General features: G+C 41.8%; 2 protein-coding genes across 3 annotated transcripts in view; one reads left to right on the forward strand and one right to left on the reverse strand.

Annotated features, from left to right (window-relative positions):
* The window catches only part of TM2D1 (TM2 domain containing 1), a 141,703-nt gene that overhangs the window by 45,919 nt on the left and 68,392 nt on the right, over positions 1–27,392 (reverse strand). Inside the window, exon 6 of one of the 2 annotated variants that reach the window (XM_060084188.1) lies at positions 27,293–27,346. The exons of the other annotated variant lie outside the window; for it this stretch is intronic. Within the exon in view, the coding sequence (XP_059940171.1) occupies positions 27,293–27,346 (54 nt within the window). The remainder of the gene's footprint in view (positions 1–27,292; positions 27,347–27,392) is intronic. 2 annotated transcript variants of the gene reach the window in all.
* LOC132480182 (putative G antigen family E member 3) lies at positions 7,228–7,569 on the forward strand. Its single transcript, XM_060084155.1, is given in 1 exon segment — positions 7,228–7,569. A coding segment is annotated over 1 exon segment (342 nt).

Raw genomic sequence — 27,392 nt, forward strand, 5'->3', positions numbered from 1 at the left:
AAGCAGAAGAATGTCTCTGAGATATTAAAATCAGACTTTAACATAAACCTAGAATTTTTACTCTCAGCTCTACATACACAGTCATAGATGTCTGGCCGTTGAAATAGAAGAACCTGAAAGAAAACAAATTTCCCCTTTGAAAATGTTTAAAAACCATGTCTTTATTCACTCACGAGATTTCTTTCCTGAGCATTTTTAGTGTGAGAGGTATGAGGTAAATAAGACGTATTCCCTGTCTTAGCAAAGAGTATATTCTATCAGGGGAGAAAGAGGCATAAAAAATATGCGTAACACAGTGTACTATGTTACATAGATCAAGCAATAAAATTATACTAAACAGACCACAGAATGATTAATTCTACGGGGGGGACTGGCACAGGGGCATGGCTATGAAAGACTTCAGAGGGGTTGCATTTGAGAAGTCTTGAAAGACAAGAGTTTGCTAAGTAGAGCAGTGGATGGGGGAGAAATTCCAAGAGGAGGTAACAGCACAAGCCAAGGCATGAGGGTCCTAAAGAGGACGGGGTACTCAGAGCTAGAGTCCTCAGGGTGAAACCATAGGGTGTCTGACCCAGTCTGGAAAAGTCATCCTTCCATTCCGAAGTCTGAAAAACACTACCAGTCTAGTCTGATTTATCTGCTCTCATTTGACCCAGGTAGAGAATTCTCTTTTGTGGGGGCCCCAACCAACAAAGACCTCTTACTGTGACTACTGCCTGAAGATTGCCCATGTTTACGTATTGAGATGAGTGGTCCTCTCTCCCACAATCATAATCAGTCCCATTACTGGGCCAAGGCTACAGGACGCGTAGCCTTGAAAGTGCCTAGAAAGATGTGACCGTCAAGACTTCCCTGGTAGCCGAGTGGTTAGGACTCCAAGCCTCCACTTAAGGGGGCATGGGTTCAATCCCTGGTCAGGGAACTAAGATTCCCTCATGCCGTGTGGCAAAAAAAAAAAAAAAAGAAAGAAAGAAAAGAAAGAAAGAAAGAAAGATGTGGCCATGGCCCAAGGTAATTCTTCTGTGGACTGGAGAATACAGACAATAGAATGGCTGTGACTTCTAGTCTCAGTCTGGCTAATTGGTACAGCTGTCCCTACACAACAGTCAGATGTAGTGAGTGACCGCCACCAAAAAAAATGTGTGTGTGTGTGTTTGTGTGTGATCTTTAAATTTTAATAGCTATTCAGACAGTCCTTAGAGAGAGAATTGGCAGCTTGGACCTGGAGGCTGCTCCCCCCACCTGTCTCCAGGCACGGCAAACACAGCTGTGTAAGAAGGAGACAAAGCTTCCAAGGAAAGAAATGGTGCAGTCTGGGGGGAAACAAACAGTGGGAGCGCCTTTCTCACAAACCCACTTGGGACAAGGCCTGTCTAGCAACAACAAAAATTAGCAAGGAGGATATGATCAGGCTTTTTTTTTCTTTTTTTAAGAAAAAAACTTCACCGTGAAGTAAGATCATTCAAGACCCAACTCAGCGGCCACTTTAAAACCATTTTTTTAAGGATGAGACAGATCACACCATTCAAGTTGAGGGGAGAACAAGGTAGCACGTGTTTCTGGCAAGTTTCACATTCAGGTGTTGTCCGCGCATGGAGATAAAATGGAAAGACGATTTATGCTCCGTCATACAACTCGGAGTTCCCCACACGAAACGCAGGAGTCCCTGGGAAAGTGCCTAGAAACTTCTTTATCTGGATTTCTCCAGGCTGCAAAGCGCAGGCATTTTTAAATTTCAACTCTTTAGAAAAAAGTCAGCAGAGGCAAGATTTCCACAGATGTTAACAGTTCTAGAGTGGTCAGGGGGCTGCGGCTCTCCGAAGAAAGGGAAATTCGAAGAGGGAAAGAAGTCGTTTTGGAAGAAGAAAACCCAAGCAAGGAGGTATTTTCGGTATCATTTTAATCACAAAATAGCACGAATGCGGTCTGTGCCTGTGCGCTACCCAAACGTCGATCTGAATACCACTGAACGCTGGTTTGAAAATTTCCATTTTTGTAATTTGCTTTCCTTTGTTAAGCCAAGACTTGAGAGAAACCTGGCAGCCGTCTCCAAAGTCTGGCACGATTTCCCCTCCGACGCACTCGGTTGGTGGGGATGTGGAAGGGACCGCACAAGAGAGAAGGAGGGAGAGGGAAGGAGGTGGATTGAGAAGCGCCCGCCGGGGGCTGCGGAGGGAGCGGGCCGCAGCCTCTCAGTCAGGGGGTTTGGCTCCACCTACAGGAAGCCGAAGGCACTCGAAGCAGATCCCTCTGCTGCCACGGAAACCAGGGGTGTAGGGGACTCGGACAACTGCTGGAGAATTTTCCAGCCAGTGGGAAAGGGGTGTAAGGAGCTGGCGGTAAGGAGTCGGGAGGTAGGGATCTCCATCACCAGGTCCACAGCGGCATATCAGATTCAGCACAGGGATTCGTATTTGGAGGAAAAAAGACTCCATGCCTCCTCCTGTAACCTATGATTGATTTCACTGGTTACCTGTAAGCCCCATTTGAGGACAAGGGCAGTTTCTATTCCCAGTCCAGGCCCATGACATAGCCAGTGTGCTCAACTGCTGAATGAATGAATGAACAAATGAATCTAACCCACTGGATAAACACTCGGTTAAACAACAGAGATCTAATGTGATAACAAACGCTTTCTCCCCCCACCTAGGTATATTTATGAGTTGTCAGGCATTTTGTTAATGGCTGTAATTGCTTAAAAAAAAAAATCCTGCACCATCTACACTATTCCAGTGTTCCACCTCCAATATGGGTAGCACTAATTAAGTACCACTCATTTCATCTGATGCCCTGAATTTGAAATGAGTAAACAGAGGCTTGGAGAGGTTTTTTTTCCCCTGGGTCAACCAGTTTGTTGGTGATAGAACTGGTTCGGGGCTAAATTTTCCTGACCTTCTCTCTGGTGTTTATTTTCTAAGGCGAGAGAATTATTCTGCCGGACTGTGGATTGACCTGCACGGATACGCTTAGCCGATTGGCTCGCTCAGGCGGAAATTGGCTTCCCCACCTGTCTGTTGTCCTGTTCCTGAGCTTCTGTCTCGGCTTCTGCGAGAGGCCAAGGCAGCCGCTCGTGCTGCTTTACTCCAAAAATCAAGTGCTGCCTGGAGCTGGTGCCCACTGGTTGCTAAACTTATGAGTCCATTTTTTTAAAGCCTAAAGGACAGTATCTTTGAGCTTGCAGATTTGTAAGCTACAAACAGGCAGGTGCTGTGTTTTAGCAAACCAGGTGTCATATCCAATATCTAGCACATCTACTTATCCAAAGTGCTTAATAAGCAGTTATTGAATTTCCCAATGATAGTTATAGACGAAGATGATATTTACCAATTGAAAAAGAATTTTTGCTGTAGGCAGTTAGCACTCAGTTTCCAAATTAAAAAAAAGTGAAGATTCTTCCTGTAAATGAGACTCCATTTGCCTTGTGTCAGATAAATGATGATGTAGTGAAAGTTGGAGATCAGAAGATCCAGATTCTAACCACAAACCATCTATAAGATGGAAATAAATAATACTGTCATGACCTCCAAAAGGATTAGATTAGACATGAATCATTATTACAATAATAATCACAGTATTAATAATAGTTTTTGTGCTATTATTAAGTGCTTACTACATACCAGGCTCTCTATTAACCACTTTAAGTGCATTATCTAATTTATCCTTATAGCAACCCCATGAGGGTGACAATTATTATGCCCATTTTACAGAATGAGAGAACAGAAGCTCATAGATATTAAGGTACTCACCTACAGTGACACAGTGGTGAGGCCAGTATTGGAACCCAACTCCTACCTGACTCCACACTCCTAAATGTTATGTTACACAATAGATACCTATTGGCTGATTCCATGATGGTGGCATTCAAATCTCTATCTCTAGTTCTTAGTTCTCATGGGAACTCTATACTTTTATTTCCAATTACTGAAATAATATCATTAATTGTACGTTCCACTACTGTTTAAATTTAAAAGGACCTAAGCCAAACTCCTTCTTTTCTTTCATAAGCACTTACTCAGAACCATCCATATTCAGGCCTCCAAGCTTGGTCTAAGGCAATGGTTCTCAACTGGGGGTGATTTTGCCCTCCAGGGGACATCTGGCAATGTCTGGAGACAATTTTGGTTGTCACAACCAGGGGTCGGGGGATGCTATTGGCATCTAGTGAGTGGAGGCCAGGGATGCTGCTAAACAGCCTACAGTGCACTTGACGTTCCGCCCGACAAAGAATTATGTAGCCCAAAATGTCAATAGAAGTGAGGTTAAGAAACCTTGGCTTAGGAATATGGAGATGAATCAGGTAGATATCATCATTAATCATCTGATATGGGAGATGTATGTATAAATTTGAAGCACAAAGTTTATGCAGATTCTTGTGTCGTGACAAAGGATAAGTGCCCCAAAGCTCATAAAGAGTTATGGGGTTTACTAGGGGCTGGGGAAGGCTTGGTGGAGGAGGTGGCACTTGAACCAAGTGCAAAGAAGAGAGAAGATCTGGATTCTGGATAAAAGGACAAACAGTGTGCAGGGTGTGGGTGTATGTAAGGAGTTTATTTTAATTGAAGTGGAGGAGGTGTGAAGAGGAGTAGTGGAGAAAAGGAGGTAATGTTTTGTTGAGGCCAGATCAAAGCGCCTTGAGTGCAAAGAGGAGGACTTCAGACTTTAGTTGTAAGTAATGGGAAGCCATCTAACATTTTCACAGGGGGGAATAATGTGATCAAAATGTTCTGGGGGGATGAATCTAGCAGCTGAATGGAAACGGATTGCAGAGAATAAGAAGCTGGAGGCAGGAAGACATGTTAAAACACTACTATCACATGTCTTGCTATTAAAAGGAAACCACTTAGCTCTTTTTGTTTTTATTAGTAGCAACCAATAACTGAGTGATTATGGTGATTCAAAGCCAAACACTATATAAACAATCTTACTTGGTGCTCCCCTCTGTCACAAGGATCTCCCCATTTTACAGATAAGGGGATGGTCAGAGTGGATAAAAAGTGGCAGGGCCAGGATCTGGCTACCAAAGCCTGCGCTCCTAACTGCTTTGTGTGCTGGGTACAAGGTTGGGATTCTTAACCTCTTGACCAACCCAGACTGTTCTTTCTAAGGCAAATAATAAAACAAGCCAGCCCAGGCCCCACTGGGAATGGGAAGGTCTAGGACAAACAGCCTCAGGAAATCTGCTTCTCCTTGGCAGACAGAGCTGACGGTAGGGAGAAAGGGGGTGTTTCTCTGGGCTAAGTTTGGGGGTGTGGGGAGCATAGGCATATGCCTTATTACAAACACACCTACAGGATAGATTCCTTTAATTTATTTGGAGTTAAATTGGTTCCTCGGGGGGGGGGATGGTAAATGAGAGCAAAAATGGGAACGTCTGAAGCAAAGATCGAGCTTCTCATGTCAGGCATCTCTTGGCTGATGAGGTAGCAAGCAGAAGACATGAAGTGGGGGATAGAAAGGCTGTGACTCAGGAATTCCTTGTTTACTTGGCTCCTGAACAGATTGCTAACTGGATCCAGGTGTGTGCTCTGGTTTTGTTTTAGAGCCTTTTCGCCACAGGTAGGGAAGGAGAGGAAAGGTGTGGACCATATCCGTAGACAGAGTGGGTGGCAGCATTAGAATTGGTGGAGGTGCTGACAGAGGCACGGACATATATACTAGCTGGCTGTGTGGGCTTTTGGTGACCTGCAACTAGAGTGTCTTTGGGCACCCAGGGCACCAACTTTTGTCATGAAAAAAGATTCATAACAAGAAGTTAGAGAAGGATATGGCCAAAATGGTGGCCACCACCGAGTAGCCAAGGACCAGTAGGTAGAGTACATATGAGAACATCCTTGAAAACTTCCAGGTCTTCCTGGAAGGAATTGAGATGGTGGAAACTCTCACAGAGCAGGCAGGGGAAGAGTCAGAGAGACTTTGATGGCCTTTGATTGCCATTCATTTCATGGTGACTCTCCATCGCAGGATAATCTTTAAACTATTTTGGAAAGTTTGTGATCTACAATTTAAAGGTCAAAGGCTCCAGGATTCCAGAGTTCCAGTTCTTCTTTCTAAAGTCCCACAGCGTTAAACAAACATAAATTCTTGCCACAATCTCTTAGATTTGACAGCCTAATAAATAGATTAAAAAAAAATTCAAGACACAATCTCCTCTCTAGACCAAAACTCCTGAAGGTCAAAGATTGAATCTGCACCACCAAACTCAAGAGGTGCTCAAGAAGTATCTGCTGAGTTTAACTCAGTGCAATGTTCTCCTGAAACATCAAGAGTATTCACTAGACGCAGTAATATAATTTTTAAATCCAAATTTTATTTTCACCTCATTAAAAAAAAGCCTAACCTTATGTATCAATATGCCTGTTTTCACAAAGCCTTTGCCCACAGTCTGTAAGTTGTCCTAATACTAAGACCAAATGCCAAAAAGCAAATGTTTTTTCCTTGGAGAAAATCTGGAAGAGGCAATTATACTAGACATACTACTCAGAAGGGTCTGTTTCAGTGTTTTTGCTTTTGTAGGTAGCATAATGAGGCCTCTTCAAACCAAACAGTGTCCTGAGAAAAGAGTGAAAGCCAGGGCTTCCCTGGTGGTGCAGTGGTTGAGAGTCCGCCTGCCGATGCAGGGGACATGGGTTCGTGCCCCGGTCCGGGAAGATCCCACATGCCGCAGAGCGGCTGGGCCTGTGAGCCATGGCCGCTGAGCCTGCGTGTCCGGAGCCTGCGCCTTGCAACAGGAGAGGCCACAACAGTGAGAGGCCCGCGTACAGCAAAAAAAAAAAAAAAAAAAAAAAAGAGTGAAAGCCAGAAAGCAAAGTTCTCCAGCCTCTAGAGAACAAAATGGCTCTAGCCTCTCCATGTTGTTATCCTACATGGGATGTTCCATATGGAGATGAGGAATGAGACTCAAAGCACAGCTCTCTGGGCTTGAGGGTCTCACACAACTGAAAATGTCCCTGGTCACTTCACACACACCCCATCCTTCAAACCAGCTACCTTGAATCCAATCTGGTGGATGATGTATTACTTAACCTTGAAGTATCAGGTTAGCTTCAAGTTTTTATTGAGTACTTACCATGCATACGGTGCAGACTTAGAAGATATAGAGGTAAGAAAAAAGACCAACAGTAGCTGTGCAGGGCAGATCGTGTTCCTGCCATTTGGATTCTTCCTTGCTGAATGAAACTCAGCCAATAGATCCTCATAGCAATACTCCTGGGAGTTAAGTTGGGACATATGAGTGGGCATGTAAGACCAAGATCCAAATCTGCAAGAAGAAGAAATGATGGAGAGTCTTCCCAGCCGGTTAGACCTCTGGTTGCTCAGCAGCCCAGTGATAAACAACCTCAACTAGAAGAACCACAAACTGAGAGTCAGGATATTATACCCACTTATAACATTGAAGATGAAGGAGCATCTGTAGCTCAAAGGGCTGATATGGAAGCTGATCAATAGAAACGGGTTCTCTTGAAGACTGTGGATGAGCCTGGAGGTGGTCCTGATGTCAAGAAGGAGATTCTACCAAGTCTAGAGCCTGTTAAAATGCCAGAAGCTGGTGAAGGACAACCACAGATTTAAACAAAGACAGACTGAAGCCAAGCATGCTGTCTTTGGGTTGGAAATTTGACTGCTAACCATCTCTCAATAAAGTTTTACAACTTAAAAAAAAAAGGAAATAGGAAAAGAGGCCAAACTAGGACCCTGGCCCCCAAAGTTTGGCTTACAAGCTAGTTGAAGGAAACACAGTGAATATGGATGAATAGAAGAAAATATTTGTTCCTCAGACACTTACTGAGTGCCTTCTTTGAGCCAGGCTCTGTGCTGGACAACAGGGGTACCAAGGCTGAATTGGTTCCATTTTGTTCAATTCAACACTTGTTATTCATTCAGCATGTATTTATTGAACGTATTTGTAGTAGACCACTGCTTTTCAAGCCTTAATGTGTATGGAGATCATCTGGAGATTCTGATTCCAAAGGTCTGGGGTAAGGCTTGAGATTCTACATCTCCAGAAACCCCCAAGGAATGCCAGTGCTGTTTGTCCCTGAACTATGCTTTGAATAGTAAAGGACTATACAATGTTTTAGTCCTTTGCTATACAGGGGAAAATAAGGTAGCCATGGCCCCTGCCCTGATGAAGCTGATATTCTAACAATGAATATAAATATTAAACAAGGAATCACAGTGAAATACAATATTAATGGATGTTCAAAGTCTTTGGAGGAGCATTGTGTGAGGGGACCTAATTTCACCTAGGAATCAAAAAAAAAAAAGCTTTCCTGAGGAAGTGATGTTTAAGCTGATAGGAATTTGCAAACAATAAAGGAGGAAGAATATTTCAGGTAGAGGGAACAGCATGTTTGAAAGCCTGGAGGTGAGAGAAAGCTTCAATATTCAACAAATATTTTGAGTTTTACCATTTCCAGGCTCTGAGTGTAAGACCCTGCCCTGGACAAAAGCACAGTGGGAGAAACGGACATGGAAACAGATGACTTCAAAACAATGCAGCAAGAGTTCTAACAGTGGTGAGCACAGGGTGCCAGAGGAGTACTGAAGAGGATTTCCTAACCCAGCCCAGGAGAGAGAACATTTGAACGGAACCCTTGCAGAGGAGTGGGAATAAGGCAAGAGAAAAAGATGTGGGAAGGTGGGAGATCTGGTCCTTGCTGCTGGGGACACACAGTCTAGTGGGGTAGTTGGCAAGTTGTGTTATATGATCCTGATTTTAATACAATTTAATCATTGTCCGGGAACAGTGCCTGGCACATAGTAGGCACTCATTAAATATGTACTGAAAGGATGAATATCTAAATGCCACGTAAGTGATAGACTCAGGATGTCCTAGACATAATTGGGTACTAAGTTGTTACCAACGCCAAGTGCCCTAAGAGTTCAGAGCACTAGGGTGTGAACAAGAACTGGGCTTGAAGGAAGGCTAGAATCTGTGGGATGTAGGGGAGATCAGTAGACATCCATCCTGAAAAGGAAAAACTATCGGTTCACTGCTGGGAGTAAAGGATTTAAAAAAAAAGCACAGAGCAGGGTTTCTTAATCCAGGGCCCATGGAGCTTCTGGGGCATCTATGAAGCCCCAAAGATTATATGCAAACTCCTAGGTGTATATATATGTAGGACTATTTTTCTGGGCAAAGAGACTAGAACTTCATCAGATGGTCAAAGGAGTCCAGTGACCATTATTAGGTTAGGACCCTTGGGGAGAGAACAGCTAGCCTATTCTAGGTAGCCTCTGAACCACTTACTGATTACAAATAATTGTGTCAATGGAATTCCAACACAGAAAACTGCGGTCTGAGTGTGCTGGATGGTTGCAGTGCTGCCTCTGAGTGGCATTTTAGCAATGTCCTTGCTGCTACTTATCTATCCAGACTTGTCCACATCGTCAGGGTATCTTCAGCAGCTGATGGAGGTGCCTCCTTCCAAAGGCTATTTATATGCACCCACATCCTTCTCCTTAATGAGTTTCCAGAGGGGACAATGGCCTCTTGTTAGATTGTCAACTGTTGACATTCCTCTGATCTTCTCTCAGTTTCTGTTGAGCAGCAGTTGCTGCAGCCTCCTGAACATCGAACAGGCAATTAATTGGTACAGATTTAATAAATGTATTAGAGAAGGAAGCTGCATGTTTATGGACTACTTTATGGTCATGCATACTGGACAAGGCATTTTCCCACCAACCTACTTATGCTACCGCAGTGAACACAAAATTTACATATCTGGAAGAAAACAGTATTTTTCTGAAACATTAATAATAAATGCAGGAAATTTGTCTGTTATGGGTAAATGTCTCCATAGCTTAATTTTGCACCATTCTATTTTGGTTAAAAATATCTACAGTGTTGGGCTTCCCTGGTGGCGCAGTGGTTGAGAGTCCGCCTGCCGATGCAGGGGACACGGGTTCGTGCCCCGGTCTGGGAGGATCCCACGTGCTGCGGAGCGGCTGGGCCCGTGAGCCATGGCCACTGAGCCTGCGCATCCGGAGCCTGTGCTCTGCAACGGGAGAGGGCACAACAGTGAGAGACCTGCGTACCGCAAAAAAAAAAAAAAAAAAAAAAAAAAAAATCTACAGTGTTGTCCCTTACCATCTTCCTTCTAAAATATACTGGTAATTGAAATAGCCCTTCTTTCATCAAGAACTAGGGTTTTGCAAAATAGCAATGAGCAATCCCTCTGTTTGAGGATGCAGGCAATGTTTAAAGTTCTTAGAATGAAATAACCTTAGAGTAGAAACCTTAGCAACCAGGTTGTACTAATAGAAGTATAATGTTCAAAATGAGGGAAGTGATAGTCCCTGTCTCCCCAGGGTTAGACATACCACGTAAGAAATATTTTTTATTCAGTACTTAATGCCACATTAGCAGAGGCATAGCAATAGGCACATGAAGCTGGTGATCTTGAAATGAAGGCAAATGGCAGTAGCTAACATTCGCAGAGTGCTGACTAAGGGATGGGCGCTGTGCTTTGCATTGTACATTTAATCTTCACAACCACCCTACTATTATACTACTATTAATAGTAGGGCACTACAATTATTATCTCCATTTTACAAATAAAGAAACTCAGGTCATGCAGATAGTAAGTGGTGGAGCCAGCATGACACTCGTTCTTTCAGACTTCAGTGGACCTTCAGCGTAGGCAGTTGGTGTATTTTCAGTTAATCTTGCTAGAGATCATTGGTAATCATGAAAATGAAATCATTGCCACTGTGTGTGTGTGTGTGTGTGTGTGTATTAGTCGTTTCACCAGTCAGCACACACACACTGTGAGGGCAGTGACCATAGTAATTATGCACATATTTACTTCTAAGGTTTAGCACAGAGCTGGGCACAAGGTAGGTCTTTCTTACATCTTTTACTGAATAAAATAACTAATTTCAACCATCACCCTGATACCAAAACCAGACAAAGATGTCACAAAAAAAGAAAACTACAGGCCAATATCACTGATGAACACAGATGCAAAAATCCTCAACAAAATACTAGCAAACAGAATCCAACAGCACATTAAAAGGATCATACACCATGATCAAGTGGGGTTTATCCCAGGAATGCAAGCATTCTTCAATATATGCAAATTAAACAATGTGATACACCATATTAACAAATTGAAGGAGGAAAAACATATGATCATCTCAATAGATGCAGAAAAAGCTTTTGACAAAATTCAACACCCATTTATGATAAAAACCCTCCAGAAAGTAGGCATAGAGGTAAATGACCTCACCATAATAAAGGCCATATATGACAAAGCCACAGCAAACATCGTTCTCAATGATGAAAAACTGAAAACATTTCCTCTAAAACCAGGAACAAGACAAGGTAGTCCACTCTCACCACTATATTCAATATAGTTTTGGAAGTTTTAGCCCCAGCAGTCAGAGAAGAAAAAGAAATAAAAGGAATTCAAATCGGAAAAGAAGTAAAGCTGTCACTGTTTACAGATGACATGATACTATACTTAGAGAATCCTAAAGGTGCTACCAGAAAACTATTAGAGCTAATTACGGAATTTGGTAAAGTTTCAGGGTACAAAATTAATGCACAGAAATCTCCTGCATTCCTATACACTAATGATGAAAAATGTGAAACAGAAATTAAGGAAACACTCCCATTTACCATTGCAAAAGAAAGAATAAAATACCTAGGAATAAATCTACCTAGGGAGACAAAAGACCTGTATGCAGAAAACTATAAGACACTGATGAAAGAAATTAAAGATGATACAAACAGATGGAGAGATATACCATGTTCTTGGATTGGAAGAAACAATATTGTGAAAATGACTCTACTATCCAAAGCAATTTACAGATTCAATGTAATCCCTATGAAACTACCAATGGCATTTTTCACAGAACTAGAACAAAAAATTTCACAATTTGTATGGAAACACAAAAGACCCCAAATAGCCAAAGCCACCTTGAGAAAGAAAAATGGAGCTGGAGGAATCAGGCTCCCTGACTTCAGACTATACTACAAAGCTACAGTAATCAAGACAGCATTGTACTGGCACAAAAACAGAAATATAAATCAATGGAACAGGATAGAAGGCCCAGAGATAAACCCATGCACATATGGTCACCTTATCTTTGATAAAGGAGGCAAGAATATACAATGGAGAAAAGACAGCCCCTTCAGTAAGTGGTGCTGGAAAAACTGGACAGCTACATGTAAAAGAATGAAACTAGAACACTCCCTTACACCATACACAAAAATAAACTCAAAATGGATTAAAGACCTAAATGTAAGGCCAGACACTGTCAAACTCTTAGAGGAAAACATAGGAAGAACACCCTATGACATAAATCACAGCAAGATTTTTTTTTTTTTTTTCAGTACGCGGGCCTCTCACTGCTGCGGCCTCTCCCGTTGCGGAGCACAGGCTCCAGACGCGCAGGCTCAGTGGCCATGGCTCACGGGCCCAGCTGCTCCGCGGCATGTGGGATCCTCCCGGACCGGGGCACGAACCCATGTCCCCTGCATCGGCAGGCGGACCCCCAACCACTGCACCACCAGGGAAGCCCCAGCAAGATCTTTTTTGACCCACCTCCTAAAGAAACGGAAATAAAAACAAAAATAAACAAATGGGACTAAAGAAACTTAAAAGCTTTTGCACAGCAAAGGAAACGAGAAACTAGACGAAAAGACAATGCTCAGAATGGGAGAAAATATCTGCAAATGAAGCAACTGATAAAGGATTAATCTCCAAAATATACAAGCAGCTCATGCAGCTAAATATCAAAAAAACAAAAAACCCAATCCAAAAATGGGCAGAAGACCTAAATAAACATTTCTCCAAAGAAGATATACAGATTGCCAACAAACACACGAAAGGATGTTCAACATCACTACTCATTAGAGAAATGCGAATCAAAACCACAATGAGGTATCACCTCACACCTGTCAGAACGGCCATCATCAAAAAATCTACAAACAATAAATGCTGGAGAGGGTGTGGAGAAAAGGGAACCCTCTTGCTCTGTTGGTGGTAATGTAAATTGATACAGCCACTATGGAGAGCAGTATGGAGATTCCTTAAAAAACTAAAAATAGAACTACCATATGACCCAGCAGTCCCACTACTGGGCATATACCCTGAGAAAACCATGATTCAAAAAGAGTCATGTACCACAATGTTCATTGCAGCACTATTTACAATAGCCAGACATGGAAGCAACCTAAGTGTCCATCGACAGATGAATGAATAAAGATGTGGCATATATAAACAATGGAATATTACTCAGCCATAAAAAGAAACAAAACTGAACTATTTGTAGTGAGATGGATGGACCTAGATTCTGTCATACAGAGTGAAGTCAGAAAGAGAAAAAAGAAATACCGTATGCTAACACATATATGAGGAATCTAAAAAAAACAAAAAGGTCCTGATGAAACTAGGAGCAGGACAGGAATAGGGACGCACACATAGAGAATGGACTTGAGGACAAGGGGAGGGGGAAGGGTAAGCTGGGACAAAGTGAAAGAGTAGCATTAACACATATACACTACCAAATGTAAAAAAGATAGCTAATGGGAAGCAGCTGCATAGCACAGGGAGATCAGCTCAGTGCTTTGTGACCACCTAGAGGGGTGGGATAGGGAGGGTGGGAGGGATATGCAAGAGGGAGGGGATATGGGGATATATGTATACATAATAGCTGATTCACTTTGTTATACAGCAGAAACTAACACAACATTGTAAAGCAATTATACGCCAATAAAAATGTTTAAAAAAATAACTAATTTCAGAATGCTTCAAAAACCAATTCACCCATCATATTATTGAGACTGTAGGGGAAAAGGACATTCTGGGGGGTATAAATTGTTACAAGTCATTTTAGAGGACACTTTGGAAACAATGATCAAAATGTGAAATGTGTAAACCCCTTGACCACAGCTATACATCTAGGAATCTATTCAATCTATTCTACAGAAATACTGATACATGTGTAAAAAGATTATGTGCATGTATGTGTGTACACACATACAAAGATATACATATAAATGCAAAGATATTTATGTATGTATGCATACATACATTTATTTGCAAAGATACATATATATGTACACACAAAGACATATACATTTATTTGCAAACATATATATACACACAAAGATACATGTGTGTGTATATACATTTAAATATGAGTGCACATTCATTATAGTTCTGTATGTATTAGGAAAATAAAATGGAGACAACCTAAATGTCCATCAATAGGCGAACGATTTTTTAAAATTATGATACAACCATACAATGCAATACTATGTAGCCATTAAAATACTGGAGTAGATGTATTAGGTTAACTATATGAAACTGCCAATTCCTTCCTGTTTAGGTCTACAGAAATAGCAATTTCACATGGTTCAACTTCATCTATGTACAGATATGAACAATTTCTAAGCATATTAGAAACTGAAAAAGGCAAGTTGCAAAGCATGATGTAGTTATGTTAAAATATAAGAAACAAAAATACAGAAATAAACGAGAGATACTCACCAAAGAGTTAACATGATTATTTCTGGGCCTTTTACAATGAGAATTTTTTAAATAATTTCTTTAAAAAATATGTTTACTACAAGTAATTCCAAAGTGTTTCTATATTTTGTAAGCATTTTTTCTGATCTACAAATTCCAAAACCCATGAACTCACCGTGTTTCTCCACTGGCACAGATGAGGAGAGTAATGAAGAATTAGCTTTATTTATTCAGGCAAAGAAACCCAGGTTATTATGAAAACAAGGCAAAAAGCAGAACTTTGTCTTGGATTATCTCGAGACAATTGCCTGAAATTTTCCTGCTTACTTTTCCTGTTTGAACCTGGCTTTTCAGACTAATGTGAGGTGATCTGTTTTTCTGTGATTCAGAACCTCACAGAACTTGGCAGGCAAAGAAATACAAAGAAAGGAAGAAAAGGAAAGGGGAAAAGTGGGGGGAGCGAAAGAAGATGGGCAGAACTTGAGAAGGCTTTATAAAGTAACACAACACACCCATACCCTCTGGGAACAAAGGAACAAAGCTGATGGGAGACAACAGATGTTCTTCCCAAACCATGAAAGCATAACACTCTACACCCAAAACGCCTCCTCATTCCAAGGAGTGGCTAATACCTCTTACTAGAATATCTGTACAACAAAGGATTTGTTTTTCCTTTTTCCTTAGATGATACATGTTAAAGGTAAAATCACTGTTACCAGGTACGTATCAAGTGTGAGTTATCCAAATTGTTGGTTTCTCTTGATTCTTATTTCTCTAAATCAGTTTTATTGAGGTAGAGTTGACATAAGGTAAAAATGCATCCACTTTAATTTTACATATCCATGAGTTTTGACAAGTAATACACTCCTAACCACCTCCAAAATCAATTTTGGATGAGGGTCCATCATCCAAAAACGTTTCTTTGTGCCAGTCAATCCCCACTCCCACCTCTGGCTCCAGACAGCCACTCATCTGCTTTCTATCATTACAGATTATATTTGTCTTTTCTAACATTTCATATAAATAGAATCATACAGTATGTACCCTTTTGTGTGTGTATTCTTTTACTCAACATAATGTTTTTGAGATTCACCCATCTTACTGTGTGCATTTATAGTTCATTCCTCTTTTTTTTTTATAGTTCATTCCTTTTAATTGCTGATTTCCATTGTATTCCATTGTCTGGCTACGCTATAACAACAGTTTATCCATTCACCTATTGAAGAACATTTTGGTTACTTCTAGTCTTTGGCTATTATGAAGAAAGTTGCTGTGAACATTAGGTTGACTCTTACTTTTGCAGTAAGTAAGGTTTTTTTTTCCAATATAAAGTCATTTGTTTTCAAATTAGCAATAAAATAATCAACTTTACATTAAAAAATGAATAGACAACCAAAAACCCTTCAAATCTGATTTGAAACTGATTTGAAATGAAAATCTGTCCATTTGGTTGGGGCATAGGGATGGGAGATAAAACTAATATGTCTTAAACACTTACTAAATGCTCATTAATATGCACAGATTATCTCTTAAATTTTCACAAGCACACTACACCGTGAGGTAGCTATTATTCTTATTTTACTAATAAGGAAATAGAGGCACCAAGAAGTTAAAGAACTTGCCCAAGGTCACAGAGCGACTAAGCAGCAAAACCAGAAATTTGCACACAGAACTGCCTGACTCCCATCTGATGCTCTGCAACCCTGCTTCTCGTTGCTGCACCTCTGGCAGGAGGCTTGGTAAATAGACTCAAAGGCAGACAGATTTTGGTTTGAGGTATTGTGTTGACCTAGCTGGGGGAAGCAGAAGAGGGAAGATGGCAGTGACTGGGTAAAGAGAGAAAAGAGAAAAGAAAGAGGAAAGAGGATAAAAGGAGAGGAGGGAAAGGAGCATTATCTCCATTTTGACAGAATAAGAAGGAGTCTGAAGATCCAGCACGAAGCTGGACTCCCTGGAAACCGCCTAAGGCCTGAAACATTTCTGCTCACAACTGAAGGCAAAACCTTATCCAGCCTTGGCAGTTCCTTCCCTCTTCATCTGGGCTCCACCTCTCAACCATGAAGCTCACAGAAAGCCAGGAGGGGGAGCACCTTTTCAGTTGGGTCGACATTGCTATTTTGCATGGAGCAAATGCCTCTCACATTTGTGTCTGAAGTCAAGAAAAAGCTGTGCTTGGGATTAGAGAAACTGAAAACAAGTAAGATGACTCATTTGAAACAGTTTGAAAAGTGTAGAAAGTTTAATGATTTAGCTCAAAATTAATTCAATGCTTACAAAGAGAGAAAGGAGCCAAAGTAAAAGAAGAAATGCAGAAAGTGTGTAGCCCTCAATATGTGTCAAACACCGAGCTAACAGTTTTGTCTGTATTAATTGAGTTGATCTTCATAATCCTATGAAGTATGTACTATTTTTATTTCTATTTCACACATGAGGAAATCATGCCTCAAAGAGGTTAAATATCCTGCCCAGGGTCACACAGTAAATGGCAGAGTCAGGACTCAAACTCACTAACCACTACTCTGTCTTATTCCCAGGGACTATATGCCAGAGACTGTGTATACATTTATACAAAAATGTATAAAACATGGTCCTGACCTTTGGAGAGCTCATGGGTAAACACTGGACAATACTTTCACTTTGGGCAAGTGACCTAATATTTTTCATTAAAATGGGAATTAATAACCCCTTTCTTGCTCTCATTACAAGGTTCATTTATTCTAAAAATAATCCCTTTCTTGCTCTCATTACAAGGTTCATTTATTCTAAAAAATTTTACTGAACATCTATTATGTGCCAGGCATAGTGCTGAAAGTCTCTCATGAAGCTTATATTTTAGAAGGAAGAGAAAGTAATAATTATGTATAAAAACAGATATGTAAGTAAGGAGAGAGAAAGGTAGAGGGAAGGAGAGGGAGGGAGGGTGGGAAGGTAGGAAGGAAGGAAAGAAGGAAGGAAGGAAGGGAGGGAGGGACGGTGGGAGGGAAGGAGGAAGGGAGAAGATCTTTTGTATAGTAATAAGTGCTATGAGAAAAAGGAAATCGAGTAATGAGATGAAGGATGATTTTAGACTGAGGGGTGGTTGTTATTTTGCAAAAGGTGGTCAGGGATGTTCTTTGTAAAGTGATGACATGGAACTGAGACCTGAATAATGAAAAGCAGGCAGTCATATGCAGGTCCAGGCACAGTGAGTTCACTTGGGGAAGTCAGTGTGGCCAAAAGTTCATGACCAGGAGGAAGAGTGGTAGGAAATAAAATCAGAAGTTAGCAGGGGCCGGATCATGGAAGGATAGGAATTTGGATTTTATTTCAATAACAGTGAGAAGTCATGGGAAGATTTTGAGTAAGGAAGTGACATGACCTTATTTTCACCTTTAATAGACCATCCTGGCTGCTTAGTGGAGAATGGATTTGGGGAGGTCTAGAGGGGAAGCAGGAAAGGCAGTGAGAAGGGCTTTGCAGTAGGCTTGGTGAGAGATGCCAGTGGCTTAGACAATGATGATAACAGTGAAATGGAAACTAGTTATTGGATTCAGGATTTATTTTGGAGGTATAGGTCATAGGACTTGCTGATGATTTGAGAAATCAAGGGTGTCCTTCAGGATTTTGGTTTGGGCAACTGTTTGAATGATAAAGCCCTTAGCTGAGAAGAGCATATTTGTGGTTAATTTTAGAATGGAAAAGCATTTGCAAACTACAAAGTACTTTCCAAAAGCAAGCTGACACTGAAGAAAGAAGCCACCATGAGTCCTACAGCTGCAAGGAACCGAATTCTGTCAACAACCTGAATGAGCTTGGAAGTAGATTCTTCCCTGGTCCAGCCTCCAGATGAAAATGAAGCCCTGACGCCATCTTGATTGCAGTCTTGTGAGATCCTGAGCAAGGGAATCTACTAACCCATGCGTGTACTCCAAACCCACAGAAACTGTGAGATAACAAATGGTGGTGTTTCAAGCCACTAAGCTTATGACAATTTGTTACACAGCAAGAGGAAGCTAATACAGGTGAAGAGTAAATTATTGACTGGCAGAAAGCCCCAAAGTGCTGTTGATATAAACCTAAAGGACAGGAACAAATTTGATCCCAGCTGGGCCCAGTCACACCTGGCTCCCCATTCCTGGGCCATGAGCACTTTCACCTTTAGGAAAAGGGGATTTGCTGATAATTTGATAATTAATCTTCATCATCCTCTCTTCCTTGCCTATAACAACAGTCTCACAGTACTGAATTACTCTATTCTTTGTTCAATCACCACATCTGGTTTTGCTGAACTTGCAGAAATTTATTTAACTCAGAAAAAGCTGTATCTATAAGGCTGGCATCTCTTCTGCTATAGGAATAAGAAGGAGTTCCCTCAAAACTGAGACCACAACACCTACCTACTTATTGAAATCCTCCCGGACCAGAGGACCCCAGGGTTGGGAGAGAGAGTGTTGGTCATGCAGTTAATTCTCCCAGCTGATGTCTGAATCCTCCACAGCCTGTCTGCCACGGCCTTCTGCTTGAATACCTCCAAGGAGGAAGTGTGGAGACAGAACTGATTCCAAATTCTCACCCTGTTTCCTACTACCTGTTGATCATGGACAAGTTTCTCAGCCTCCCGGAGCCTCAGTTTCTTCATCTGCAAACTGGGAATAGTATACCTTTACAGAGTTGTTTTGGTTGGTCTAATACATGTGAAGCGCTAACCCTTGCTTCTCTCTCTGTCTCCCTCTAGTGATGAAAAACCTCAGCTCAGTTCACTTTCTCCCTTTTCTGATTTCTTTTATCTTTTACTCTTTTTACCAGCCATTTTGGACACCTAATCATTTTATTGTTTCTCAATTACTTTGTATGCATGAGTCATGACCTCCCAGGAGGCTGAGGACAGCCAGCCATATTTTATACTTCTGAGGGTCCCCCAAAGGAGTTAGGTCAATCCAGGGCATACAGCGAGCACACAGTAAACCAGTAAAACCTGCCAAATTAAATTAACAATCCATCATCATCAGAGTAACTTAAAACTGGCTATATGCAATGAACTGTCATTTAATTGGAGCTTCTCGTAAAAGGGTCCCCTTTCTATAATATCCATTTTCAAGTTAAAAAAAAAACTGATTGCAAAGACCTTTGCTTTTAAAAAGAAATCTTTTCATGCATCTCACGTTTGCATTTGAAATACAACTTCCTAACCAAGAAAAAAAAAAAAAGGGAAAGAAACTAAAAACGAAGCATCCTAAATTGTACAATTCAAGCTTCGTTCCCTATCTTTAACACCCAGACATACTGAGCCTCAGATTCTCCCCTTTCCTTTCTCATATACTTATCCATTTTTGCATCCAAGAGTTAAGATTTTTAAAGGTTGACTTTTAAAAGAAATGAATCCCAAATCTCCGTATGAACTGTAAGGGTCTCATTTCAAGTGGATACAGGTTAGAATACATTTGACCATAAAAGCAGAAAGGCTGGAGGAAAGTGCCATGAAGAATCTACTGGAAGAAATGGGATCAGAGAGATGTGGTGCACTTCTCTTAAGTGCATATCACTTAACTGCATAATCAGCTTGTGCTCCCAAGAATTATGCAGTCTCTGTCTGGCCCCCATTAGACTGAATGTGTTGCTACTCCAGTTAATTGAGTATCAGCAAATTGCATAATTCAGCTATATGCACCCTGAACCGAGTTCCAAATGCCATCCGGTACAATATAATCAAACTAGGGAAGTGAAGAGCTGGAATACTTATGAGATTCTGCCCATTTGTCACATTTGGTTTGGAGAGTCTGTGCTGTAAACAAGGCTGCCCACTAGTCATAGGGCTATGTACTTTGGATTCCTGTCCACCCCCTCTCCATCACAACAGAACCTCATGTCCCCATCCAAAAATTAATTTTAAATGGATCCAAAAGAAAACAGGATGTCAGCATGTGAAAATTTGATTAAAAAACAAAATATCTGACTCATAACTATGGTGCTCTCCTTCCCAAGACTTATGTTATTTACATGGCAGAGCAGAAAAAGCAGGGACTAGGCTTAATTCTGCCATTAACTAGCTGGGCAAGTCTTTTCGTCTCTCTTGGCCTCAGTTTCCTGTTCCGTACTACAGAAAGAGGATTACTAACCTTGTCAACCTCAGTAAGCTGTTCTGAGTGTTAAATGCAATGCTGCTTGGTGACCTACAAAGTAATGTGGGATTCTATTACTAGATGCAGCAGAGGGAGGAGAATGGGCTTTGTATCAAGAAATACAGAGAGTCTATCAAGCTGACAGAAATCTTCAGTAAGGATCCAGGGCAGCAGAAAGCGGTAAAATAGAAATGAAAGGAAGGAAATGCTACCGACTCCATGGCAAACCCTTCAAGGGTCAGACATTGTCCTTGGTTTCAGTTCTGTTCTTACTCTGTAAAGATTCAGAGCTCTTTCTCATACATGGGCACACACGCCATGCAATGAGATCCTCATTACATTGTCTGTTTAGCAGAAATGGCAGCATATCCACATTATCCAGGAATAACTATAGGGTCTAGTTGTAAAGAAATAAAGCACCCATCACACAATGCTCAAACCTATCCAACTATCACAAGGAGGAGTTTGACCTGCAGGTGGCTACATCTTGGAATCTAGAGGAAATGCTCACATGCCAGCTTGCGATTGGAGGGTAGCCCTGAGGCTTCAAAGGTCTCCTTTGCTCTTTGCAGATTTCCTTCCATAGATGTTTTATCTGCAACTTGTATCTGTTAAGACTATGAGAAATATTTCTTAGCCGTCTTTCCTGCCTGTAAAATGGTCCTCCTGAGTCACCTGGAGGAGTCTTTAAGTCAACGGTTGCCAAACTCTAGAGTAGTTGGTGGCTCCTTTGCTGACTGTGGAGTGGTTAAGAGGAGGGGATGCTTAACTCAGCCCCTTACTAGTTATATTATCCTGGGAAGGGTACTTAATCTCATTAAGTCTTGCTTTTCTTTTCTGCAAAATTGAGCTAATAGAAGCACCCAACTTTCAGGGCTTCTGTGAGGGTGAAATGAGATCCTGTATGCCAAGCAAAAGGTACAACGCTAAGCTGTGCTACACTTTACTATCACACAGCCCACGGATTACTCAAGATAAGCTAATGTGAATTATGCATCAACATCTTTACAGAATTCTGAAATAATATTTATTTTAACAAAAAATGTAGTGGTTTTAGGCAATTTAATCTGCATGTTTTTGTCTTACTTAAGTGCCTAATAAAGTATTTTTGCTGTGGAATGAGGACATCATAAAGTAAAATGTGAGCACAAATGATTCTAGAAAATTACCAGGGAAAGAAGTGACTCACACTTCTACTCTGATCAATATCATCAGGTGCAGGCACATTTCACAGTTTGAGAGGACAATGATACTGTGCCTGCGAGGAGCTTGCCCAGAGAAGGCGCTTAAAGTGTTGGTTGAGTTGAATTAAGGGCAGAAATTCAACTGACCAGTTGTTCCAATTGGAAGAGTCTACTATTTCTCAAGAGATGGGTCAAAAACTGAACAAGCATTTTAGTCTAACATTCAAAACCTTCCAAAATCTGACTCTTTCATTCATCACTGTAGTCTTAGCACCTAGTACAGTGCCTGGTAGATAATATGTGCTCAATAAATAATGGTTGAATAAATTAATGAGTTTGTTAATTAATGATTCCAATGTTTCTTTCTAGCCTCATCTTCCACTATCTTCCAGCATGAGCCCTTCACTATATCCAGGCTGATCTACTAGTGATTTCCTAAACACTAACTTCCTCATTCCTACCTCCCAAACTTTGCTCACAAACCTTCCCCACAAGCAATGTTCACTCCTTCTCTTATGCAGATTTGTCCCACTTTCTGAGGTGTGATATTTTGAACTGTGTAAACTTGGCTAAGCTAGAATAACATTTCCCAGGATCTTTTTTCCTGTATGTTTCCAGGTTAGAGTTGACCAAAAGAGGAATTTGCAAGAGTTCTAGAAGATTAAAGTCTTGATTAGATGTGGCAAGAGACAGAAACAGTGGTGCTAGCAGGTTCAAATTTGTCTTACTTCCCCTGCTCCATGACCAGCTCTTCTTCCCAGCTGCTGGCCCTGATGACCACCAGCCCACCACCAGATGCAGAGTCAACCACCTCCATGCGCTTCTCCTTCAGTTCCCCTTGGTGGTCCCATCTCAGCAGCTAGATGGATCCTGGCTTCCCAGATTTCCCTTGCAATTCTTACTTATCTACCAGTGCCAGTGTTTCAGGAAGATTAGTTAGTGACTTTATCTCTGATCCTCCAGCTCCACTTTCTGGATTTTACTTCCCCAGATCCTCCCACAATTAGGTAATGTCTAACTGCTATAATAAATCCCTTATTCCATAACACTCATAGTGGTTCTGCTTCTCTGATGAAACCCTGACTGAAACACAAGGCTCAGTTCATGTAACAGCTGCTCCTTGATGACTTCTTGACCATCCAGAGCATTTCCTCTACATTTCTCTGGTTCAGTGTGTTTGTGGTCCTCCATTGGCATTACTCACACATTGCTTTGTATTGCATTTACATCCACATATGCCTTCATGGTGCTCAGAACATGGCTGGTATTCAGTAAGAGTTTAATGAGTAAATGAAAGTTTACATGGCATATGTGTCACCATTCTCCTCTCTCACACTTGCAGCAGACATTATTAATTGATCTTACTATGCTTTCTCATCATGCTTGAGCTTAGCCTCACAAACCTTCTCTATGCAGTGCTATAGATGGACAACTGGAGTTGGCCTAGAAGAAGAAACCTATCTGCCATACTGAAACATTTGAGTATAATGACTTATACTTTTTAGGCAAATTAAATAAACATAGAAGGTTGCAGCGCATGCACATACTCAGCTCAGTAAATGTGAATTCCCTTTCCTACCTCCTGCCCCACTGCACCTGTCTTTCACACAGGTAAAAGGTACCCAATAAATATTTGTTGAATGAGAGAATGTCAGTGCAACCTTCACAAAATGAGCTGTATGATCTCTACAAATCAAAGCAACTCACACATATCTCACCTTTTAAAATAATGAATAAATAAAAGGGCAGCTAGAGTGAACTTCCTGCATTTTAAGAAGGCCACTCCTACCATTTATGGTACTTTCAGAGCTAAAGAAGACAAAATACAAACAAGCCCAGGCCGCAACCAACAAAAACATGTAACATGCTGTTAAGTACTTGGAAAGAAGGAAAACCCTTCTAGCTTCTGTCCTCCTGGTATAATTAGTTCACTTCTTAGTAGCCATATAGGAGGAAGACTACGTAAGAGAAAAGAAGTCTGGAGAGAAAGCTTGGGTTCAAAGGAGTCAGGGAGAATTATTAGACAGGAAATATAGGGTCTAGAGAGGAATATTTCTTGTACATTTCTGATAAGGGAATCAAAATAAGGACATGATTGACTTGACCCTTGGCAATATTATTTTTGGTTTTTTCTCTTTTCCTGGCTCTGCCTTGGTTCCAGGCTGCAACCAAGGCCCATATCTCTAAGAATTCTGGCAGGTACTTCCCATCCCTGTGCTCATTCTTCCTATTCCATTTTCTGTTTCTGTGTATAGGATGTGATGATGTCCCTGGTCATCCTGGCAATCAATAATCGAAAGCATAGATGTGAAAGAAACAAAAACAAAATAAGCAGTGTGTTTATTCCAATGGGTGAGAAGGTAAATGAAATAAGCTTACTCTATTGGATAGACAATGTCCAAAGCAAATTTTTATCCCTAATCTTTGCAATGTACACATAAAGCCTTGGTGCTAAGCAGAAAACAAAATGCAATATTGTCCTTCCACATTCTTTTTCTCACTTGAAAATTGTGTGTCTGATTCCCATTGGTTTCTCATTAGGAGAGCAATTTCAAGACTACCTCAACTTAATTGACATGGATTCACACACCCAAGCCTAGGGTATGCATAACCTAACAAGTAACATGCTATATCCATTTTCTGCTTCTCCATCAATCAAAGTGGCACTAAGTTTTGTGTAACTGTTAAATGTGAGACATTCTCATTTCCCCTCCACATTTTGGGAAGTACCATCATAAGATAGATCCACTGCCTTCAAGGTTTCCCTAGACTAAAAGCCATGTGAAGAATAGATATTGTTTTTATTTGTTTGCAACCCCAGGGACTGAAACAAGGCCTGGCATAGGGTATGTGATGAGTACATATATGCTGAATGAATGAATGAGTTTTACTATATTGGTGTGGCAAGCAAAATAAATGCCCCCCAAAGATGTCTCCATCGTAATTCCCAGAACCTTTTTATTATCTTACAGCAGAAGGGACTTTGCAGGTATGATTAAGTTAAGAATCTTGTGGGACTTCCCTGGTGGTCCAGTGGTTAAGACTTCGCACTCCCAGTGCAGGAGGGCTCAGGTTCGATCCCTGGTCAGGGAACTGGATCCCACACGCCTCAACTAAGAGCCTGCATGCTGCAACTAAAGATCCCGCAGGCTGCAACTAAGCTCCCGCATGCCACAAGGAAGATCCCCCTTGTCGCAACTAAGACCCAGCACAGCCAAATAAATAAATAAATTTTTTTAAAGTTAAAAATTTGGGATGGGGAGATTATCCTGGATTATATGGGTGGGGCCCAGGGTACTCACAAGGGTTCTCATAAGGGAAAGAGGGAGAAGGGAAAGTCAGCGTCAGAGAAGGTGATGGGACGGCAAAAGCAGAGGTCAGAGTGATGGAGGGCCATGAGCCAAGGAATGTGAACAAACTCTTGAAGCTGGAAAAGGCAAGGAGACAGAGTCTCCCCTAGATCCTCCAGAAGGACACAGTCATGCAGGTACTTTCATTTTAGCCCAGTGAGACCCAGTTTGGACTTCTGACCTCCAGAACTATAAGATAGTAAATGTGCATTGTTCTTTTTTTTGGGTTTTTTTGGGTTTTTTTGCGGTACGCGGGCCTCTCACTGTTGTGGCCTCTCCTGTTGTGGAGTACAGGCTCCGGACGCGCAGGCTCAGCGGCCATGGCTCACAGGCCCAGCCGCTCCGCGGCATGTGGGATCTTCCCGGACGGGGGCACGAACCCGTGTCCCCTGCATCGGCAGGCAGACTCTCAACCACTGAGCCACCAGGGAAGCCCTGTGCATTGTTTTAAGCCAGAAGTTCGTGATGCTTTGTTACAGTGGCAATAGGAAACTAATGTATTAGCATTAACATTAATAAACCACAGAAGTCTTTTTTTAAATTGAGATATAATTGACATATAACATTGTACTATTTAATGGACAATAATCATAATGACAGCCGGCATTTATTGCGCACTTAGGGAGAACCACAGTACAAGATACTTTCTAGACATATCTTATTAATTCTCAGAACTATATCATAAGATAGGTATTATATTCCACTCAATTTACAGCTAAGGAAAAGGAGGCCTAAAAAAGTGAAGTTACTTGATCAAGATCACATAGTTAGCAAGTGGCAGAACAAGGAGTTGAACTCAGGCAATCTGAGTCCACGTCATACTGAGGTAGGAGATAGATGGGCCCCTGGGCTGGACAGCTGGTGTTTGTCAAATGGAGTAAAATTGAAGCTTTGTTCGCACCCAGGCACTCCAAAGACAAAGCTAGTGGCAGAAGCTGAGCTCTGCTGAAGTAAAGAGATAAGGTGCTCACTCCTAAGGTCAAGGAGGACTTCCCTGTCTGCACGTGTGCAGGAAGTCTCCTTGGGGGTCAAAAAAGGAGGGAGCCCCCCACCCCATTAATAAGTGTGGACATGCACCCACAGGATCCTCTGCGGTGGGATCCAACTTAGCAAAAAGTTGCACACGGGGCTTCCCTTGTGGCGCAGTGGTTGAGAGTCCACCTGCCAATGCAGGGGTCATGGGTTCGTGCCCCCGTCCGGGAAGATCCCACATGTGCGGAGCGGCTGGGCCTGTGAGCCATGGCCGCTGAGCCTGCGCGTCCGGAGCCTGTGCCCCGCAACGGGAGAGGCTACAACATTGAGAGGCTCGCGTACTGCAAAAAAAAAAAAAAGTTGCGCACGCATCTAGGGGAGGGTCCTAGGACCAGTCAGGTGTGAAAAAAGAAACAAGATAATTGGCCAAATGTAAACAAAGACCTGGAAGGACTGTCTTATGTAAGTGATTTAAATCACCTCCTTACCGCGCTCCTCATTCAGGATGTCCCCACTCCTCTCCGGGTGTGTATTTCTGCCCTCCTTCTGACTTAAATAAATAAACTGTTTCTCTGTGTGCTGTGTCTCTAATAATACACTTTGTACCTGTTTTTGCAGTTTTTGCCTCCTTCAAACATTCTTGCTTTCAAACGGTGTTAGAATCAGGGAACTTTGCTTCTAGCCTCTAGCCCCTGGTGGACTGGTGGCTAGGTTCAATCCCTGGACAGGGAAATAAGATCCTCCTTCAAGACCACTGTCCGGGCTTCCCTGGTGGCGCAGTGGTTGAGAGTCCGCCTGCCGATGCAGGGGACACGGGTTCGTGCCCCGGTCCGGGAAGATCCCACATGCCGCGGAGCGGCTGGGCCTGTGAGCCATGGCCGCTGAGCCTGCGCGTCTGGAGCCTGTGCTCCGCAACGGGAGGGGCCACAACAGTGAGATACCCGCGTTCCGCAAAAAAAAAAGACTACTGTCCCTCCAAGCACAATACCATCTTGCATGCTCATGCTGAAAAGTGTGGGAAATGATAGAGAACCATAAGACATAGTCCCAACCTTCAAGTAACTTATAGATAGAACGGGAAGGACGATTCCAACACAGATGCCATGTTAGAGAGAGTATATCACAGATGCTAAAGGATTTATGACCTACATTTAAGAAAGTAAAGAGGAAAAGAAAGCTGGAACATTCAGGATTGGATACAGCTGTACCTTGAAGGGCACCTGGACCATGTCAGGCAGTACGTGGTGGAGTTTCCTTCCAGTCTGGGGAAACAGAATGAAAGAAGGAACAGTGACGCATGTGAGCGCG

Source organism: Mesoplodon densirostris, chromosome 2 (assembly GCF_025265405.1).
Source record: "Mesoplodon densirostris isolate mMesDen1 chromosome 2, mMesDen1 primary haplotype, whole genome shotgun sequence".
NCBI classification, from domain to species: domain Eukaryota; kingdom Metazoa; phylum Chordata; class Mammalia; order Artiodactyla; family Ziphiidae; genus Mesoplodon; species Mesoplodon densirostris.